General features: G+C 42.3%; 1 protein-coding gene across 1 annotated transcript; it reads right to left on the bottom strand.

Moving 5' to 3' along the window:
• Positions 1–3,435: 3,435 nt before the first annotated feature.
• LOC117372351 (creatine kinase U-type, mitochondrial-like) lies at positions 3,436–13,909 on the bottom strand. Its single transcript, XM_033968145.2, has 9 exons — positions 13,619–13,909; positions 10,116–10,314; positions 9,884–9,979; positions 9,373–9,594; positions 8,479–8,564; positions 6,609–6,732; positions 5,954–6,088; positions 5,605–5,730; positions 3,436–4,972 (listed from the first exon to the last, which is right to left on the bottom strand). Exons 1-9 carry the CDS (start codon positions 13,771–13,773, stop codon positions 4,859–4,861), a joined length of 1,257 nt encoding a protein of 418 aa, XP_033824036.1. The 5' UTR covers positions 13,774–13,909; the 3' UTR covers positions 3,436–4,858.
• Positions 13,910–23,093: the final 9,184 nt, after the last annotated feature.

Genomic DNA, 23,093 nt, shown 5'->3' with positions numbered 1-23,093 from the left:
TCACACCGAGTCACCAGCTTCAGAGCGCGTGCTCCACTTTTCAGTGGAGAGGAGCGGGAGAGATAGAGTGATACACAGGGCCGAAAAGCAGTGCAGGCGAGTGCAGCGGGACAGACAGGGGAGAGGAAAAGAGAGAGGGGGGAGAAAGAGAGAGAGAGAGGAGAGAAAGAGGGGGAGGAATAAGAATGTGATAAAGTTGGTGTGAGATATTCAGTGTCTCTTTGGTCATTGATGCAGAAGGACACAGAGGGGCTTTGTGCAGATATGAGCCATGAGCGGAGGAGCAGAGCCAGAGGAGTAGAGACAGAGGAGCAGAGACAGAGGAGCAGAGACAGAGGAGCAGAGACAGAGGAGCAGAGGAGCAGAGACAGAAGAGCAGGGACAGAGGAGCAGAGACAGAAGAGCAGAGGAGCAGAGACAGAGATGAGTTTGTTATTTATGAAAAACTATGAAGGACAAACCAGTGACATCATCATCATCCCTCACTCCCTCCAGATGAGAGAGGAGAGAAAAAAAACCCTGAAAAACAGAGGAAAAAAATTAAGGAAAAAAATCTGAAAAAAATGAGAACGAATTTAGAAAAAAAATACTAAAAGAGACAAATCACTCCCTCATTATCACCAGATAAGAGAGATGAGAAGTAATTGAGGAAAAAATAGGAAAAAGTTAAGAAAACTTTTGGGGAAAATAATACAAATTTGAGAATGTTGTGGACAAATTATAATTCTAGATGAAAAGTATTCAATTTGTGAAGTCCGGTGAGTTTTGAAATACAGAAAAAGGTTTATTCTTTGTTACAGCAGATACAGACAGGACAAGGCCCAGGCCTGTCCTGGCCACAGACTGGTAGCCTTTCGGAGTCCCGAGTCTCTACAGAGCATCTCTCCCCCCTGTTCTTACTCTCCCCTACTCCGTCCCCCAGTCCCCTAGTCTCCCCTACTCTGTCCCCCAGTCTCCTGAGCACCTGAGCTCTGAGTGTTTATACCAGAATGACAAAGCCACATACATTTCAAAGCAGTGACTTGTGTTTCACACCCATGAGATAATGAACTTTTACACTTAGACAGGTAGAACAACAATGAGTTTCCTGTGGGATGGAGACAAAGCCTTCACACATGTTAATGTCTAGTCTGAGTCTGACAGAATGACACAGATCAAGTGCATTTAAAGACATACAATAAGAATATTTTCTTCACAAGATGAATATACTTTGGGTAATGACCGAAAGGACAAGATCGCGGATACAAGCGTCTGAAATGGGCTTCCTCCGCAGAGTGGCCGGGCGCACCCTTAGGGATAGGGTGAGGAGCTCAGTCACACGGGAGGAGCTCGGAGTAGAGCCGCTGCTCCTACATGTTGAGAGGAACCAGCTGAGGTGGCTCGGGCATCTGCTCAGGATGCCTCCTGGACGCCTCCCTAGGGAGGTGTTCTGGGCATGTCCCACCGGGAGGAGGCCCCGGGGAAGACCCAGGACACGCTGGAGGGACTATGTCTCTCGGCTGGCCTGGGAACGCCTTGGGGTCCCACCGGAGGAGCTGGAGGACGTGTCCTGGGTGAGGGAAGTCTGGGAGTCCCTGCTTAGACTGCTGCCCCCGCGACCCGGCCCCGGATAAGCGAAAGAAAATGGATGGATGGATGAATATACTTAAATTTCTATCACACTTTCTTATTCATTAATCATACTTCATAAACAATTATTGTCAAAAACAGAACACGCACAAAAACACTAATTGTTGTGAATCCAAACAGCTCATGGAGATGAAGTCAATTTCAGTATTGTTGACTGAGATGGAGGCAAATCGAACAGTTCATTGTTGTGTTTGTGTTTGTTGAAGATTTGTAGTCACAAGATGAATGCTGTTTTAACAGGATGGTGGCAGTGTTCAGTTAAATCTTTCCCATCAACTGTCAGTTTGTCCTCCCTCTGATCACATGTCTGTATGTCCACACGCAGCTTGGCGTCTCTCTCTGGCCACAGCTCGTCTCTGGAGTTGTCCTCCACCTCATGTGTCGATCTTCAGGGCTGTGGTTGAGGACATGAGGAACAGGTCAAGTTCTTTTGAGTCACATGAAAAGAAGTGAATGGCTGAACCTTTCTGAAGTTTTCCTTCAGTAACAGTGAAACAGAAGCATGGTTTTGATTATGCAGGTCTGGTTCTGCCATGACCATGTGTCCTCTTACTCAAGAGAAGATCATGTGTCCTCTTACTCAAGAGAAGACCATGTGTCCTCCTGCTCAAGAGAAGACCATGTGTCCTCTTACTCAAGAGAAGACCATGTGTCCTCTTACTCAAGAGAAGACCATGTGTCCTCCTGCTCAAGAGAAGACCATGTGTCCTCTTACTCAAGAGAAGACCATGTGTCCTCCTGCTCAAGAGAAGACCATGTGTCCTCTTACTCAAGAGAAGACCATGTGTCCTCCTTCTCAAGAGAAGACCATGTGTCCTCCTGCTCAAGAGAAGACCATGTGTCCTCCTGCTCAAGAGAAGACCATGTGTCCTCCTGCTCAAGAGAAGACCATGTGTCCTCCTGCTCAAGAGAAGACCATGTGTCCTCTTACTCAAGAGAAGACCATGTGTCCTCTTACTCAAGAGAAGACCATGTGTCCTCCTGCTCAGGACATGCTTTTGGTTCAGGTCCAGGTGTAAAGTTATGTCCTGGCTACAGACAATTCAGCTGTGGTGGTTGGTTCACTGTGGTTGTCTTTGTCTTGAAGGGCATTGTCTTGAAGTTAATGGAAAACAGTTTGAAAACACTTGTTGTCTCATAATTCAAATTGGGGAAAAATTGAGAAATAAAAATTGAAAAATTGGAGGAGAAATCTGAAAAAAGTGTGGAAAAAAATTGAGGAAAAATGTATTAAATGTATTGTTTTAACATAATCTGACCATGAAGAACTGATAAAAAGGTGAGCTGATTTATGCTGGTAAACAAGTCCCTCCCAAATAACATTGCAGTTAGAAGCTAGCTAGCATTAGCAGTTTTTTCAGTTAGTCACTCTCACTTTTTTGCTGAAAATCAAACTCCTAAACATTCAGATTGATCACAGAACATGTACTCTTTACATCACTTCTGTATTTTTCTGTAGTTTTCAGATGATCCAGGAACTTTTTTGACAGTGTTTGCTAATGTGTGCATTGTGTCTCCATGGTAATGGCTAAACATTTCACCCTAAATATACATGCAGAACCCCCGTGTGATGTCACTGCAGAGTACCTATAGTTTGTCCAAGTCTAAGGCTATCATATATTCTCCTCGTATGAAACTGTATAAAGCTATAACATCTACGGACAATACAAAGACCTCTACAATTTTACCAAAGATGCCCTCCTTGTGTCTGGTCTGAAGTGAGCACAGGGGAAAGTGTCTTGCCGTGGGACACAAAGGCAGGATGTGCTTTAGTCCAGTTCTCATTTACGACACAGTGAATCTGTGTTTGTCAAAGATGAGCTTTATTAAAATATGAGACATTCATCAGAGACATTCACGTCACCATGGAAACAGTGGAGGGCGGGGCTTCGACAGGTAAAGGAGAAGTCAGGTTATTGCATAAAATATTCTCAAGCAAAAGAGTTGTAGAAAGAACAGACCCTAGTTTAGACCTATTTTAGTTCTGGTTTAGTCTAGGTTTAGCCCATGTTCAGTCTCGGTTCAGTCTTTATTTAGACCTGGTTTAGTCTGAGTTTAGTCTGGGTTTAGTCCTGGTTTAGTCCAGGTTTAGTCCTGGTTTAGACTGGGCTTAGTCCTAATTTAATATGTAATTAGTCCTGGTTTAGTCTTGGTTTAGTCTGGGTTTAGTCCTAGTTTAGTCTGTGTTTAGTCCTGGTATAACACTATGTCATGGTTTAGTAAATATTTGGATACTGTTAAAGCCTGGTGATGTTACTGCAGACTGAAATGCATCGTGGGTAATGTAGTATGGCTTTATAAATCCACTTTATATTAGTTTATCATGTTTACTTTAGATGGATATTACATATATCATACAGATGCAGAACAGACTTAAGTCACACTGATGAAACAAACAGGACTTAGACGCTTCCTCACATGCCTCCTTGTCTCCTTTCCTAGCCTCCTTCTCTCTTTTCCTTATCTCTTCATGCCACCTTTACTCTGGCATTCTTAAAATCAGGGACTGGATCATCTAAAATGCATTTTGATAATTAGACAAAAGAAAAGACTTAACATTGAAACTATAATTTAAATAATTTTCTGAAACAAAAATAGCGCCTTTAAATGCACCAGAACCACTACAATCAAAACATGAAAGACACTCATGTACAGATCATTATATACAGACTATTCATGTGTGGATTAACCCTGGATTTGAGGCTTTCTTCCTCTCAGAGTGGACAGACATTCAGCTGAAACTCATCTCAACATTTAAACTGGCTCTAAACTGATACAATTATTATTCAGCTACAGACACAAATATTATAGACCTGTACTTTTAAAAATGTAAATCAAATGGATAAAAAAGTGCATGTTTAGGTTTGTGTTTGGTAATAACGGAAGAGCAGATATACAAATTTCATTCTGACAGGAGTCAAACGTATTTTAAAGTTTATAATATGATGAACATGTGATGTAATAAATAGCATTAGTTTAATTAAATATGCACCTTTCTCTCCCTGTGCTTAAACTGTGCTTTTAAACTAAAAAACTCCACTAAGCTCCTTCAAACATTCATAAAATCCTCATTGAAATAAATGACTTCCCTCTTTTCACAGTTAGATTTGATGAATGGCTTTTGATGCTAATGGTGATTATTGACTGTAGATTACACATGGCAGATACAGGAGTGTGGCTGCAGGGGGCGCTCTGTCAGATATAGGGGTGTGGCTGCAGGGGGCGCTCTCTACTTGAACGTCTTGATAGGTGGAGGGACTTTGATGTCTTGACCTTTCTCCAGACGCTTCTCACACTCCACGAGGTAATTCACACCATCCACCACGGTCTGCACCAACTGCACCTGCACACACAGGACAGACAGGAGTAATGGGACAGAAGCAGACAGGAGCAGAGAGGAGCACACAGGAGCACACAGGAGCACACAGGAGTATGTAGAAGCACATAGGAGTATATAGAAGCACACAGGAGCACACAGGAGCACACAGGAGTATGTAGAAGCACATAGGAGTATATAGAAGCACACAGGAGTATGTAGAAGCACACAGGAGTATGTAGAAGCACACAGGAGTATGTAGAAGCACACAGGAGTATGTAGAAGCACATAGAAGCACATAGGAGCACACAGGAGCACACAGGAGCACGTAGAAGCACATAGGAGTATGTAGAAGCACACAGGAGCACATAGGAGCAGTGATACAGGAGCAATGAGACAGAAGCAAATAGGAGCAATGAGACCGGAGCAGTGAGACAGGTTAGACTGGGTTTAGACTGGTTGCACCAGTATAGATAGGTTACACTGAGGTTTGGACCTGTTTACTATATTTTCAGGGTTATGATAAAAATATTGAATAAGTCTTTGGCATATTTTCACTGGAACCTTAAACTTCTGTTCTTACCTCAGACTGCCCAAAGCGGTCTAGCGGTCTGGTCTGGTCTCAGGTCTCTGGTCTCTGGTCTAACCTTGGTTCTTACCTCAGACTGTCCGAGTCGGTCCAGATTGGAGATGTCAAAGATTCCACCCACAGCGGCGGTGTCGACGCCCCCTGTGCCTCTCTTCTGCAGACGCAGGTTATCCAGGATCTTATTGAAGCGCGGGTCCTACAGGACACACAGGGTTACTGCAGCACAGCAGGAACACAAGTATTTACAGTAGTTTTAACAGTAGTAGTTATTGTAGTAGTAGTAGTAGCAACAGCAGTACAAGCAGCAGTAGTGGTAGTAAAAGTACTAGTAGCAGCAGTAGTAGTGTTAGTAGCAGTAGTAGTAGTGGCAGTTGTAGCAGCAGTAGTAGTAGTAGTAGCTGTAGTAGTAGTACTCTTACCTTGCTGAGCAGAGGTAGTTTGACATGCACTCCCGCTCTCAGCCCTGTGCCCAGGTTGGAGGGGCAAGTGAGGATGTACCCGAGTCTCTCATTCCACATGAACTCCCAGCCACGCTCCTGAATCAGATGCTCCACCTGGGGGCGCCACACACAGGGTTATACACTAAATACAACCAGAACTAAAGCAGGACTAAAGCAGGACTAAAGCAGGACTAAAGCAGGACTAAAGCAGGACTAAGGCAGGACTGATGCAGGTCTATCCCAGGACTAAACCAGGTCTATCCCAGGACTAAAGCAGGACTAAACCAGGTCTATTCCAGGACTAAAGCAGGGACTATAGCCGGTCTAACCAAGGACTCAAAAAGAAGGGTAGGGCTGGGCAATACTGAATAATCTTGATATTCTGTTAGATTTGATTTAGTCTTTTCAAAAACAAAATAAAATGTAGACAAACTAACACTCCACATGTTTTACACAGGACTCTGGACCTTTGCATCCATGACACTACGACAACACCACAACACTGACCATTAAACACAATCACATCAACATTTCAGTTAATGCCCTGGCCCTAATATAAAGGCTGTTGTTGTAGTAGTAGTAGTAGTAGTAGTAGTAGTAGTAGTAGTAGTAGTAGTAGTAGTAGTAGTAGTACCTCTTTGAGCCCTCTACAGAACCTTTCAAACACTCTCTTCATGTTGCCGCCCTTTTCCATGGAGATGACTCTGGTGTGGTCCTCCTCGTTCACCCAGATCAGAAACGTCTTCTCGTTATTGTGCCTGGGACAAACAGACCAGAAAGACCTGATTTAGACCTGATTTAGACCTGATTTAGACCTAGTTTAATCCTGGTTTAGATCTGGTTTAGACATGGATTAGTCCTGGATTAGTTCTGGTTTAGACTGATTTAGGAGACAAGGTGTAGGAGACAAGGAAACCGAGTTTAAGAGACAAGATGTAAGAAACAAGGAGACTGGATTTAGGAAAGAAGAAGACAAGACATAGGAGACAAGGAGATGAGGAGACAAGGGAGTGTAAATGTGCTGACAGAGGAGCAGAGTCATTAGGCTGAATCTGAGCATCCACTGGAGGTCTCCTGAGGTGAGGATACGATATGAGCCAGGAACAGAAGTGATTTTCTGTTTACAGAGAGGAGAGGAGGGAGGACTAGTGAGAGGGAGAGAGAGAGAGAGAGGGGGGGGGGGGAGAGAGAGCAAAAATGGGTTGAGAGAAAGAGAAGAGGAAGAGAGAGAGAAAGGAGGGAGGTGGAGGTGAGAGAGAGGAGGGAGTGAGAGATGAGGGAGAGAGAGAGAGTGAGAATGGGGAGAGACAAAGACAGGAGGAAGAGAGAGAGAAAGGAGGGAGGGTGAGAGAGAGGAGGGAGTGAGAGATGAGGGAGAGAAAGTGAGAATGGGGAGAGAGAAAGAGAGAGGAGGAAGAGAAAGAGAGAGAGAAAGGAGGGAGGGAGAATGAGAGGAGAGAAAGAGAGGAGGAAGAGAGAGATGAGGAGAGAGCAGAGCTGTGCTGGTGAAAGTGGAGAATGGAGTGAATTATTGAACCTCTGAGTTCCTGGACACAGCCTCAGGCTTCAGAGAGATTTGCATTTATTTATTTAATTGGGACAATGCATGTTAATGAACAGACATGATACAACATGAATGTAAACACATCAGATTATAGCCAAAGGCTAATTTCCATCCATTGTCCCAAGGGCTGGGGTCACAAAAGGGCCAAAATAAAAATTGCACACTGCATTCATTGCATAATTCCTTTAATTGTACATTCCATATTTTGCCCATACATGCAAAATATGTCTCTATAGAAAAGTTAAAATCACATTGCCACTATAGATGATGCATGTTTGCTTTCACCATAACCAGTTTTTCATTTGAGCTTTAAAAGAACTGTACGTGGGACATTCTCTCAGGGTTACCGGGAGACTATTCCACAGGTTCCCACCTTGGACAGATAATAAATTACAAATTACACTGGGCTCATTTACATTTACAGTCTAAGACAGTGACTGTATGAGAAGTGTTCTGGTAAATCAGGGGTTAAATCAGACGGATCCTGAAAAGTGTTTTGTTCTATTCTTTCACAATGTTCTCATCATTTCTTCTCAATGAGCCTCTGAAGTTGTATTTGGAGTGATTCATGTTTGAGTAATCTTTATTTTATTTTCTTAATTGGTGATACTCGTAGGATTTGGCAGCGCTGCGTAGTCATTTTGGTACAAATGGGGAAAAAAATGGGCTGCTCGCTAGTGTGATGTGCAGCTATCCATAGGGGCACCGACGGCATGTAGCATTTTGTTGTGATGACGTTTACGGCAACGTCAGCTCCCATTGGGCAAAAAAATTTTAAATGTGCAAATTATAACATAATGATCAAGGAGTGTCACAGATTAAAACTATAGAGCACACAATAGGTCTGATTTAAACTACAGAAGGGTTGTGTGTGGTTATAAAAGATTACAGTGAAAGTGTGGTTGGCACAGGTGTAGAGGTGTAGAGATGTGCCACTGACCAGATGCCGCGGGCGTCGGGCCAGTCCCGGGCCATACCCGCACAGGTGAGCAGCGGAGACACAGGTTTGTCAAACAGGAAGTGATCCTGAGGAGATGGAGGACACTTTAGCACACAGAGACAAAGAGACACATCCCTCTATGTCTGTCTCAGTCTGTACTGTTCTCACTCTAACTGCAGCTGAGAGATCCTCCACACTGGGTATACTGTGTACTTGTACTGTACTTGTATTGTGAGTGTGTCTTAGGTCTATGAGCTGCTGTCGTTCCTTCTCGGTCATCTGGGTCAGACTGTAGTATTATACTTGTACTTGTGTATGTATACTTATGTATGTGTTCTTGTGTACTTGTGTATGTATACCTATGCATGTGTTCTTGTGTATTTGTATATGTATACCTATGTATGTGTTCTTGTGTACTTGTGTATGTACACCTGTGAATGTGTTCTTGTTTACTTGTACTTGTGTACTTGTACTCGTACGTCTAGAAGCTGTTGTTGTTTCTTCTCAGTCATCTGGGTCAGACTGTAGTATTATTGTACTTGTACTTGTGTATGTGTATGTGTACTTGTGTGCTTGTACTTGTTTACTTGTACTTGTACATCTATGAGCTCTTATTTCTTCTCAGTCATCTGGATCAGGCTGTAGTATGGTACTTTGGTGTATGTACTTGTGTACTTGTGCATCTATTAGCTGTTGCTGTTCCTTTTCGGTCATCTGGGTCAGACTGTAGTATTGTACTTGTACTGGTGTATGTGTACTTGTGTACTTGTACTCGTCCATCTATGAGCTGTTGTTCCTTCTCGGTCATCTGAATCAGACTGTAGTAGTGTACTTTTGTATGTGTAATTGTGTATGTGTACTTGTGTGCTTGTACTTGTGTACTTGTACTCGTACATCTATGAGCTGTTGTTGTTCCTTCTCAGTCATCTGGGTCAGACTGTAGTACTTCCCGGCCAGATCTTCCTTGAGTCCGGACAGAGCCTCCACCACCACACGCTCCACCTCTCGCCGCTCTGCCCGAGTACAGGCAGGGGGCAGACTGAGCCCCCGAATACTACGCCCTGTCCTCACACGAGATGACAGCACATACTTCTCATCAAACATACCCGACGTAAGCTACAGAGACAGAGACAGGGAGAGGGTCAGAGACGGTGAGAGAGAGGGTCAGAAAGAGGGAGAGGGGGTCAGAAGAGCAGACAAGAGAGGGTCAGAGGAAAGGGAGAGGGGGTCAGAGTAGTAGTAGTAGTAGTAGTAACAGTAACCGTAGTAATAGTAGTAGTAGTAGTAGTAGTAGTAGTAGTAGTAGTAGTAGTAGTAGTAGTAGTAGTAGTAGTAGTAGTAGTAGTAGTAGTAGTAGTAGTAGTAGTAGTAGTAGTAGTAGTAGTAGTAGTTGTAACAGTAGTACCTTGCTGGAGTCCAGGTCGGTGGGATGAGTCATGGTTCGGGGGTCGTAGCCGTTGTGTCTCTCTTTGATCACAGGGTCCAGCAGATCTGCAAACACCTGAATACAACAGACAAGTTACTCCAGATGCCCTCCCATATCCCTGTATGTCAGATGCCCTCCCGTCCTCCTATACCCTTGTGTGTGCCCTCCTCTCCTCCTCTGTCCTCTCCTTTTCTGTACCCCTGTGTATTACCTCATAACTCTCCTCGTCTCCTGCCACCATGCCTACAGTCTTGATGAAGGGGTGTCCAGGGTTGTCCACTCCGGTTTGGATAGCCTGGTCCAGCGTGTAGCCATTGGGGGTGGACTTGTCACACAGTTTGGCGTAGATGGCTGGAGTCAGGTGACTGGCCATACAGTTGTTGTGTTTGCGGAGGTCGGGATAGTCCGCACTGTCCAGGGAGAGAGGGGATCAATGAGAGTCACTGTCTTACTGTCAATAGATACTCTGGAGTGACATCACGCTGGGGGAGTTCTACATGTATGTCAATGACGGAATGTTCAGAAATTACCATGGAGACACAGTGCACACATTAGCAAACTCTGTCAAAAACGTTTTAGGAGCGTTTGAAAACTCAAGACAAAAGTGATTTAAACAGCACATTTTCAGGAGTGATCAATCCTAGCATTTAGGGTCCCGTTTAGGAGTTTGATTTTCAACAAAAAGGTGAGAGTGACTAACTGAAAAACTGTTGCCTATTGCTAGCTAGCTTGTAACTGTAATGCTATTTGAGAGGGTCTTGTTAACAGCACAGATCAGCTCACCTGTCACTGCAAGTATCAAACAGCTAAATAAATAACTGAATGGTTTGTGTGACAGAAAGTACTCACACAAAGGACTATCACACAAAGCTGAGCCTTATGAGCTTTAAGCCATATTATAATGTTGTTACCTCCTCGAAAACATACTGGAGTTGTGTTTTGTTTCATTCACACATGTTTGAGTAACACTTTATTATTAGTCTGTCTACATTTCCAAAGATCAAAATGCTCTGTTCCACCTTGTGATGTCATAAAGTGGTAGTTTTCATATTAACAACTGCTTTTACCATAAGTTCAGTAGTGATTGGCAATTCCAGGGCTGAAATAATCCAAATGATTCTAGTGAAGGTGTACGGAGTTTAAAAACACAGTGGAGCATTTCCTTTATTACCACATGACATCACAAAGTGGAACACAACTATATGCAGGGTTTGTGTTAAATGTGTGTCAATAAAAGAAAACACAACTCCAAGTATGTTTGTGATGAGGAAACAACATTAGAACAGATCAGAGAATAGTGTAATATGGCCCTTTAATGTGCGGGGGAGGCACTGATCCAGATGTGACATCAGGAGTGTTTAGATCATAACACAGTTTAAACCATAAACCTCTGACCCTGTAATGCTCCACTCACACAGATCCCTATCTATAATGTAAATGTGAGACATGTGATCTGCAGAGGCAGAGGAGCAGACCCAGAGGAGCAGACCCAGAGGAGCAGACCCAGAGGAGCCAGAGGAGCAGAGCCAACGGAACAGAGGCAAAGAAGCAGAGGAGCAGAGCCAGAGGAGCAGAACCAGAGGAGCAAAGGCTTACATGTCATGTCACTGTATTTCTGAGCCTGTACTCTCTTGCGTCCTTCAGCAGCACAAAAGGACTCTATATTTAGACAAAGACACAAAGCCCGACTTATTTCAGCCTGACTTAAACTGAGTGTCCCTCTTCAGCTTTAGTGATTCAGACTCTGGGGTTTAGACTACAGGTAGACTGCACCACTGTGCTGCAGTATAATTTCATCCTATCTGAGCTCTGTTTCACACACACACACACACACACACACACACACCCCCACACACACCCACACACACACACACACGTTGGGTCTCCATACTCGATGGGCAGATGACAATGATTTCCATTCATTTCCTGGAGACTGACCTAACCTTAAGTAGGCAGGTAGTGACACACACATGCACATTAACACATACACCTCTCTTATCTCCGCTCACTACGCCACACTGCTTCACACTGCTTCAATTTGTTTCACTCTGCCTTACACGGCTTCAAACCTGTGGTTAAACTCCTAAATTATTCCTCCTGTACTTTGTCCTCCTCAGTCTAACGTGGAGCTGAGACCTGAGCCACAGCTGCCCTGGGACAGACTGGCAGAGATTCTATTCTGCACCTACCTCTGACCACCACAATCACAGAAGTGCCCTGCTCAAAGACACAATGATGGTATGAAGTGGCAATCAAACCCTCACCTTGAATAAAGTAACAGCACTTTTTGGTCTTCATCTGTGTCACTACAGAATGCTAGGGATGGGAATCACAATGTCACTGACGATTTGATACGATGCACAGCTCACGATACAATACTATCAGAATATGGTGATACATGCTGTAATCGATATATTGATGTTTTTTTTAAGAACTAAATACATTTTAGCAACAGTATGTTTTTGTTAAATCACCACTTGTACAAAGTGGATGTGAAATACATCGATTTGAATAATCGAACAGTGAATTTGTCACGCGTACTGCAGAAACAAGTTCCCTTCCACTAAATAAGCAAAAAAATAAAAAATAAAAATCCCGCAAAAAATGAATGAGGTGAGGTGAAAATCACAATTGTATCAGATCAGATGTGTAAGACAGTGCCTTTATCTGTCAGAGTCAGAGTGTAGTGACTCTATTTAAAATCACTGTTTGACCACAGCAGCTGCTTGTTTCTCTCAGTCACACGACATAGTCAATCTCGTTACAACCAGTCGGCTTTCTCAGCTCAGCCCCGGGGGGAGCAGGGGCTAGGGCTCGGGACACCAGGGCTCCAATCTACCCCGGGATAGGCCAACAGATGCAGTTCCATCTCCACTCAATTGAGGTTATGCATATGACATCATGACATTTAGAAGTTCATCAGTAAGTGGCAAAGGTATATGAGAGTCAATGGTGAGTAATCACATTTTCTTCTGTAAAAGCTACAAATACTAAATCTAAAATGTGAAAGAGCTGCTGCAGTTTAATAACAAATATAATATATATCTCTGTATCCTCTCCTCCTCCTCTATACCCTCTTATTCTCTGTACCCTCTCCCCCTCCTCCCCTCTGTACCTGTCTCCTCTCCTTAAGTAACCAGTATAAAAGCAGATAACAGATAAACCACAGGGACACAACAGACACACTCACATTTATCACTGATACAGACTTTGGATCAGACGCGGATGAACTGAACCTTTGTCTCCTTAAGTAATAATGTTTCTGAGTCTCTGTGTTGAGGAGATAATTATTTTTGGAGTAAACAAAGCAGTTCCACGGACAAAATTTTGACTAGAAAAAGCAAAGAAACGCGTTTTGTCGGTTGTACTGCCCATAGTTCTACCTCAGTGCCACTCATTTATTTATGTGCGTAACCCCTATACTGTTAATACTACGCCTCACCTGTCACGGGCTCCTTTCACCGTTTAATCTATGTCGGCTTCTCCATGTCATACAATTGTAGTCTGACAATAAAACCAGAGAAATATGCAAATAAATACATAAAAATGACCAGAACCGGTCCACAGTCTGCCCACATTCCCATAGATCCAGATGGAAATGCCAAACACGGTAAACCTGTGAATGCTGTGAGGGATGTCGTCTCAAACAGTGCCTTTTGTATTACTGTATTATTATATTTTGTATTCTTATTTCCCCTGCCGCTGGAGGCTCACCTGGCGGGGTATCTCCTCCTCACGGCCTCGGCGCTCACGGCTCGGTCCCGCTGCTGATGGAGGAGGAAGGCGGCGGTCACGGAGCCAGCCCCGGCCAGAGACAGCAGGCCAAGGTGCCGCCTGGAGGACAGGACCCGGGAGAAGCTGCTGGCCATATTTATCCGCGGAGAGTGCACCTACAGCGGACAGAGAGAGGAGGGAGAGCCGAGGAGAGCCGGAGAGCAGCGGAGAATCAGGCCGGAGGAGAGCAGCCGTCAGCGGGGATGAGAGACACGAGCTCCGGTCAAGTTCACGGAAAAAACACGGTTGAACAGGAAGTGTCAAAGTAAAAGCACCAAACCTACCTTTACTACACCTTTATGGATTGAAGGGAAAATATTTATGTATTTTGCCTTAATATTTCCGTTAAATACGCTTAAGTAGCTAACATAAACAGTGAGTACCGGTGAGCAGTTTTGAGTAGAGAATTAGAGTTTCGTTAATTCGGCGTTTTATTGAATTTCTATGGAATATTATGATTTAAAAAAAAAAATAATAATATATAATAATGTAATAATAATATATAATAATTTATATAATAATTTAATAACTTAAAAACGCTTGTTTTTTTCTCTTTGAAAGCAAAAAAAAACATAATAATTAAAAAAATATGCAACATATAATAATAATAATAATAATAATAATAATAATAATAATAATAATAATAATAATAATAATAATAATAATAATACAGGTTAAATGAAATAAAAATAAATAAAAATAAACAAATTAATTAATAAGTTAAAAAAATATATATGAAATTGGTAGTGTAAAATAGAAGGCGGGACCATAATATTCTTGGTCACAGCCACACACAAACGCGCGCGTGCGCACATACACACACACACCCCAACAAACACACACACACACACACACACACTTATACACAGAGCTGTTTTATTGTGAAACGCTGCTTCAGCCTCAGAGGAAGTGCGCCTCAGTTCAGATCAGTGAGTAAAGAGTGAAGGGTAAATGTGTGGACTAAACACATGGGTGCAGTGAAATATCTGAGCAGGAAATGTTTCATATGGGCCATAAACGGTGGACTTTAGACTGTCTGACTGTTCTGTGTGGTGGAACAATTTGCTATAGGCTTACCCCACAGACTGTACATAGACCCCCTCCCCTCTTCTGTGCGTGTGTACAACACAGCCAGGGCCTAACTTTCACACTGAGGTCATCAGAGGACACCAAACAACTGCATTCTATTTTAAGTCTAAGCCAAGGTCAAAGGTCAGAGGTTAATAACATTTTTAGAAAGCAAATTTTGCATGGTGTTTAAGTCTTCATCCTTGTTACCACAAAGTCTCAGGTTTGATTCCCTGGTTACTTGGGGTCTTTTGAGTTTAGTTTGCAGTTTATGGTTTTGCTTTAGTTCGATGTAGCAACTGAACCAATGGCTCTCAAACGTTTCACACAAGCAGCACCAAAGGAAAGATTTGGCTTTCCGAGTATCACCAGGTCTAAACCAGGTCTAAACCAGGTCTAAACCAGGTCTAAACCAGGTCTAAACCAGGTCTAAACCAGGACTATAACAGGACTACTCCAAGTCTAATCTAGGGCTGAACCAGGTCTAAACCAGGTCTAAACCAGGTCTAAACCAGGTCTAAACCAGGTCTAAACCAGGTCTAAACCAGATCTAAACTAGGTCTAAACCAGGTCTAAACCAGATCTAATTCATAGAAAAATGAAAAAACTGAAGACGCTGGACCACAGTTTGAGAAACTCTGAACAAGACTATAGCTTTAAATCAGCCCTATTGTGCTTGTGTCTCTCTATAGTTATAATTGCTGAAACCCATGGGTCATTATAATTTGAAATCACAATATTCATCTAAAACGATTTTATAAAAGAAACAAGTCTGCTGACTTCCGCCTTAGAAAACTGCAGTGGAAACTGATTTTGCTGTAAACGTCATCACAAAGAAGCGCCGCATACTGTTGGCGCCCCCTATGTATAGCTGCACATCAGACTAGCGAACAGCAAATTTTAAAACATTTGTACCAAAATGACTACGCAACGATGCCGAATCCCACCAGTTTCACTGATTAAGGAAACAAAACTGTATAAGGAAGTGCGTACGTCACTGTGGGCATGTACCAGTGGAGGTGAAAATGGGGACAAAACTCCAAAATGGTGTCTTGAAAATAAGAGATTAAAGATTACTCAAACATGAATGACTCCAAATACAACTTCAGAGGCTCAATGAGAACAAACAACTATAACATGAAAAAAGATCTGAACAAAACAATTTGAAGAGCAGCTCTGATTTAAATTGTGGAGTCTTAATAAAAAGATTTGTGGGTGAACAACACGGCTCAGACAGAGTCACACAGGCCTCCAGAGGTATGCAGTTAGAATGAGGAAAGTCTAGTTTCAATCTGAACGGCGCCCTCTGCTCTGCTGCTGTTCAGATCAAAGCTTCTTATGGAAAATAAGAATAATCTGGAATAATCTGGAGCAAAGTACAACATATTTATACAGACTTTCACAAAGACCTGAGAGAGACAAAATACAGAGGACTAAACCAGGGATAAACCAGAACCAAACCAGGATTAAACAAGGACTAAACCAGGATTAAACCTGGACAAAATTTAGCTCTAAACCAGGACTAAATCAGGTCTAAACCAAGACTAAACTAGGACTACATCGGAACCAAACCAGGGCTAAACCAGGACTAAACCAGGACAGAACTTAGCTCTAAACCAGGACTAAACCAGGACTAAACCAGGACTAAACAGGACTAAACCACGACAAAACTGAGACTAAACCAGGAATAAAACAGAACCAAACCAGGACTAAACCAGAACCAAACCAGGACAGAACCTAGATCTAAACCAGGACTAAGAAAGGTTTAAATCAGATCTAAACCAGGACCAAACCAGGACTAAACCAGAACCAAACCATGACTAAACCTGGACTAAATCAGAACCAAACCAGGACTAAACCAGGATTAAACCAGAATCAAACCATGACCAAACCAGGACTAAACCAGGACAGAACATAGCTCTAAACCAGGACTAAACCAGGACTAAATCAGGACTGAAGCAGAACCAAACCAGGACTAAACCAGAACTAAACCAGGACTAACCCAGGACTAAACCACAACCAAACCAGGACTAAACCGGGGCTAAACCAGAACAAAACTTAGCTCTAAACCAAGACTAAACCAGAACAGAATTTAGCTCTAAACCAGGACTAAACCAGGATTAAATCAGGACTAAATCAGAACCAAACCAGGACTAAACCAGAACAAAAAACAGGACTAAACCAAAACCAAACAAGAACTAAACCAGGACTAAACCAGGATTAAACTAGAACCAAACCAGGGCTAAACCTGGACAGAATTTATCTCTAAACCAGGCCTAAACCAGGACTAAACCAGGACTAAACCAGGACTAAATCTGGACTAAACTGGGACTAAACCAGAACCAAACTAGGACTAAACCAGGACAAAACTTAGCTCTAAACCATGACTAAACCAAGACTGAAGCAGTATAGAATTTAGTCTTAAAGCAGGACTAAACCAGGACTAAACCAGAACCAAACCAGGAGTAAACCAGGACTAAACCAGGACTAAATCTGGACTAAACTGGGACTAAACCAGAACCAAACTAGGACTAAACCAGGACAAAACTTAGCTCTAAACCATGACTAAACCAAGACTGAAGCAGTATAGAATTTAGTCTTAAAGCAGGACTAAACCAGGACTAAACCAGAACCAAACCAGGAGTAAACCAGGACTAAATCAGGATTAAACTAGAACGAAGCCAGTACTAAACCAGGACTAAACCAGGACAGAACTTAGCACTAAACCATGACTAAACCAGAATAGAACTTAGCTATAAACCAGGACTAAACCAGAACTAAACCCGGACAGAATTTGGTTATAAACCAGGTCTAAACCAGAACCAAACCAGGACTAAACCAGGACAGAATTTAGCTCTAAACTAGGACTAAACCTAGACTAAATCAGGACTAAATCAGGACTAAACCAGAACCAAACCAAGACAGAACTTAGCTCTAAACCAGGTCTAAGCCAGGTTCAAACCAGATCTAAACCAGGACTAAACCAGTATTAGACAAATTCTGACCAAGCTCTTGAAACAAGTTTCAGCCGACCTAAAACAGATCTTAAGAAGTAAAACCTCTATAAACCAGATATAAATTAGGACTAAACCAGGACTGAACCAGGTCTAATTTAGCACTAGTCTTGGTCCTGTTTTAGTTCTGGTCTAGTACAGGTTTACATCAGTATTTAGTCCCAGTTATAATATAGTGATTCTGCAAGTGTGAATGCAGCCTATCAGACCTTGCTCAGACCTGGTTTGGATCTTATTTAGTACCAATCCAGTCCTGGTTCAGTCCTATTTTATGCTCCTGGTCATTTGGACCTATTTAAGTTGGTATATTTATGAGAATGTGCTCAAATGTTTGTATGACATTTTTAGTGGTAATTTTGAGATGTGTAGAGCAGCCCACACCACAGCAGAGTTTGACGGTAGCTGTGAAGCTGTAGTGAAAGTGCACGTCGCATACAGGCCTTATCAGAGCCTTATCAGAGCCTTATCAGAGCCTGATCTGAGCCCTGTGTAAAGGTCCAGTTTGCTTTGGGAGGTGCCACTCACATTTATCCGTTTGGATTCAGACGTGGTTAATAATTTTCTTTATACTGGGTCACATGATCAGATTTACATTTCAGTGGAACACTCTTGTTTGAAAGACATATGAGTCGTTTGTGTTTGAGTTCAAATCAGACTAGGCCCAAATCTGGACCAGAGACTGTGTAATATCAGTGCAGTGGAAGTAATGGAATACATGTAAATACATGCTCAGAATACTAATTTTGATTAACTGTATTCAGGTACACAAATTTGGGTTCAAACTATAGACATTATATATAAATGGACATAGCTAACCTGCTAACCGCCACGTTCCACATAGGAAGTGATGATGGGCACGCTTCAGGCTACCGATCAACTCTGGCTCCACTTCACTTTGTCTTTCTCTGTAACTGCTGCTGTCAGCCTTGTCATTCTGACTTTAAAATCTGTGTAACCTGCTCTACATGATCCTTTGCCGCTTCTTCAGTTCTGGAACTGGAACTCCAAAACTGAAGAAGCGGCTTGGATGAGCAGCGAAACGTCTTCACTCCTACAAGATTTGTCCAGTTGACAGATTTAACTTTGTTGTTCGCTATGGATCAGACCTGGACGACTGAGGGTCTGCACAGACATCCTTAACTTGAAACTTGGAGTGTTTTTGCCCCAACTCTACAATAGGGAGCTTCGGCCTCGAACGTCATTTTTAAAAACTTTTTCAGTAAATTTAGGGATCTCAACTGAGTAAAATTGACTTGACTTTTACAATACTGGCTTTTGGGACAACATCATGTTTTCACTGTATTTCCCTTTTCTATAACTTCAATGAACCTTGGGTTTCTCATGCATTTTCTAGCATCACATTGTTGGTTTGAATCACTGAAGCATCTTTCAATATAATCCAATGCATCCACAAAGTCTTTGACATCTATGCCAGTGATGTTTATGACATCTATGCCAATGATCTCCCCGTGTCTGTAAGGGCCTTTCACTTTATCCATAACACCAAAATGAATGGTTCCATTGGCTCTCATGTTCATGCATGCCCAAGCAAATCTCAAAACCTCACCTGCAACTTTGGCCTGTAACCTTTTTGAGTCCAGTTTGTGTGCGATCTCCAGAGACTTGTACTCATGGCACGGCATGACCATAGTTTCAGTTCCTGTCTCTGGTGCAAGCACACTGTGTCTGATGTATCTGAAGTCTTTTCCATCAATATCAAATTCACAGTATTCACTCCAAGTCACTGTTTCTGTATTTTCTGCTTGCTCACTGCTCTGTGTGGGAATAACCTCCTGCTGTGACTCACAAACAAGGCTCTGTTTTGTAGTGGGGTCTTTCTGTTCCTCTCCATCATTTACATCTATCCCTCTTTCTTTGTGTGTCTTGTGAGTCTTTAGGAGCTGTTCTCTGTTACTAAGCAGAAGCTCAATTTGGCCACTTTTCATTCCAATTTTCTTTCTGAGGAAGTTGTCACGTAGACAGGCAAGGACTGGTCTAGTAACCTCCTCATCCTTAGGTTTCTTTATATAGCTCTCCTTTATAACATGCTGTAGCCAGGAGCTAACATCATCTTCTGTCCATTTGTCCAGGGCCATATTGTAATGACACATCAGATACAGAAATCAGCATCAAGTCAAAGTAAGCTACGGTGTTGTTTTATAGCAGCATGGAAGATGACTGTAGCAGGCTGTTATCTTTACAAGAGAATAGCAAATACACATTTGCAAAATGTATGGAAAACAAGTGAAGGTACCTGATTTCAATATTTCACATTTTGCAGCAGAGGGCGCAAGGACTTGACCTTTGCTGGTACACTGAGGGGCTACACAATTTAATGTATGATCGACTGAAAACTGTTGGCTAATGCTAGCTAGCTTGTGACTGTAATGTTATTTGAAAGGGACTTGTTTAACAGCACAAATTAGCTCACCTGTTGTAGTTCAGCGAAGTTCAGCAAAGTCGGTTCTTTAGGGTTAGATTGTATTAAAAGCAAGGCAAGTTTATTTGTATTGCACAATTTGCACCCAAAGTAATTCAAAGTGCTTTACAGAATAAGAAAGACATTGAAATCACAATACAACAAATCAAAACATAAATAATTATCATAAAATGAGTGCAGAATAAAAACCTTTCAGCCATATGCACAGCTAAACAGAACTGTTTACTGCAACTGTCTTAACGCTCGTTTGGAGAGGCCAGTGAGCATACCATTCCAATAGTGTAACCTACTGGAGAGATGCATGAGTAAGTTCCTGTAAGTCTGGTTTTGACAGTATACCTTTGATTTTTGCATTTTTTATTTATTTATTTGTTTATTTTATTTATTTATTTTTTTTGGTGATTAAAAGCTGTAGATGTTATTGATTTGATGTGGCTGTTAAAGTTCAAGTCCATTATTACCCCTAGATTTCTAACCTAATTTGAAGGTTTTAGAGAGAGAGACTGGAGGTGACTGCTGACACTTTCTCTTTGTTTCTCTGGACTAAACACTAGGACTTCAGTCTTGTCTGAGTTTAGCTGGAGAAAGTTGTTTTGCATCCACACACTGATCTGTTGGATGCAGTGGCAGAGTGAATCCACTGGTCCATATTCACCTGCTGCCAGTGAGACATAGATCTGAGTGTCATCTGCATAATTGTGGTAGGACAGCAATGGCTGCATGTAGAGACTGAACAACATGGGTCCCAGGATTGACCCCTGGGGCACCTCACAGGTCAGGGACATTTTATCTGAGACACATTTTCCAATTTCAACAAACTACTCCCTGTTTTTTAGATGGGATATGAACCCGTTTAGTGCAGAGATGCCACCTAGTCCTCTAGTCTCTGTAAGAGGATCCCATGATCCACAGTGTCAAAGGCAGAACTCAGAACTAACATGATCAAGACTGAGACTTTGCCTGCATCAGTGCTCAGGTGGATGTCATTTGTCACCTTGATAAGAGCAGTCTCAGTGCTGTGGTGGGGTCTAAAACCTGACTGGAAAACATCACAGGAGTTGATTGTTCATTTGTAGAAAGTAAATAAGCTATTGGTAAACAACTTTTTCAAAGACTTTGCCTAAAATAGCAGATTTCAGGTATGACTCAAGGTGTAACCAGAGGAAACGTGTGGATAAAGAGACATGCTTGTTTATCATGACCGAGAAAACAAATAGAGATGCACGATAATATCAGTCACGATAATTATCAGTCAATAACAGCAATTATGACATCACCAATTTTATTTATCTTTATTTCAACAAAACAGATAAAAAAAAGGAGTAGGTGTGAGTATAAATGCATGTTACAAGATTATTGAATTGCATTTGTGGCACCAAAGCATCCAAGGCTCAGTGAAAGACTGAATCTAAAGGTTTAAAGTAGAGACTGATGTCTGACAATGAAAAGAACTGGCACAGCATAGAAGGGAAACAGCGCCCTCTACTGTTATTAAAGTGGTGTAGACACTGGCCAAAATACCGAACCATTAAACTGCAATATCCCACTATATGTACAACTAATCAGTGTTCTCTGGTTTATAGACTATGAATGTAAAAATTATATTGTTACCTCTGTCTCTGTTATTACGTTTTCATAAGGTATATTTTGTTAAAGTTATGAAGCACGTATCGTACGCTCAAAGACAGCGGTGGAAGTGCGGTCCGTGGTGTGGGCCTGTCCCACTTCAGCAAGATGGAGGCTACACTGAGGAGGGCAGAGTCTCGACCGGAACCTTGAAACTACACTTTTGAAGAGTACTTCGTAAGGACCCTTGAAGGGTGCATTTGGCGAATTGAGACACAGCCTATGTGGCTGCGCGGCTCAGGAGCTGGATTGTTTTCCCCTGGAGCAGCGCGTGCTCAGAGGCACTTAAACTCATCCAATCACAAAGTCTGAAAAGTACGTTTCCCCAAAGCGGAACATAGCTTCATTTTACGAAGTGACCAGAGCAGTGGTGTCCTGATGTGACTCCAGGAGGATTCTGTCTCTGATATAATCACTTGAATGTGTCACACAAACTTCATGGCAACTTTGTTGGAGTTACGCCTGGATGTGTTGCACAGGTCGTGTTTGTTTCAAACTAATGCAGCAGGACTTGTCCTTGTTTACACGGTGAGACTAAACCGCGTGTCCCCTGTGTCACAGTGGTGGACTTGTCTTCACCTGACCTGCACAGCACCGCTGTGATGTTATAGTGCGTCGCTCGCGTTCACGGGCTGGCGGAAAGGCGTCAGGCGCTGCTTGCGATGTTGTAGAGCAGATTGTGCTGGTGGACATCCAGGATAGGGATGAATTGTGTTCAGGTGGAGTTACAGATGTGTTCAGCAGTGACACACACGAGGACATATTATTATGCTGCAATAACAGTGATATTTACTCACTTACGCACCTGGACTACCATCACATGTGTAGAGACATTATTTCCACGTGTAGATGGCGAGTTGCATCTACTCGGACGCCTGCTCGTGTGTTATTTTAATTAATAATAATAATAATAATAATAATGGCTTACACTTGTAATGCGCTTTACAGGCTTGTCAAAGCCTCTCAAAGCGTTACACTAATTCAAACGTCTGTGTTGTGTTGATGGATGAACTGCGCCTCCTGTCGTTTAGAAGATGTACTGTGTGAAACACAAAGATCTCAGAATGTAGACACTCCAGGTTTCACAGCTCCTCTGCTTTTCTCAGAGCTCCTCTTGTATTCTTACAGCTTTACTTATTCAATCCCACAATCATGGCAAAACTTCATGTACAAATGGTACACCTTATAAGAATTACAAAGGTATAAAAAAAATAAGTACAAAATAAAATCCAATGTCAGAATACAGCCAGGATTCAGTTTCACACGT

This window comes from Periophthalmus magnuspinnatus, chromosome 6 (assembly GCF_009829125.3).
Source record: "Periophthalmus magnuspinnatus isolate fPerMag1 chromosome 6, fPerMag1.2.pri, whole genome shotgun sequence".
NCBI classification, from domain to species: Eukaryota; Metazoa; Chordata; class Actinopteri; order Gobiiformes; family Gobiidae; genus Periophthalmus; species Periophthalmus magnuspinnatus.
This window is presented reverse-complemented; position numbering and strand designations above follow the sequence as displayed.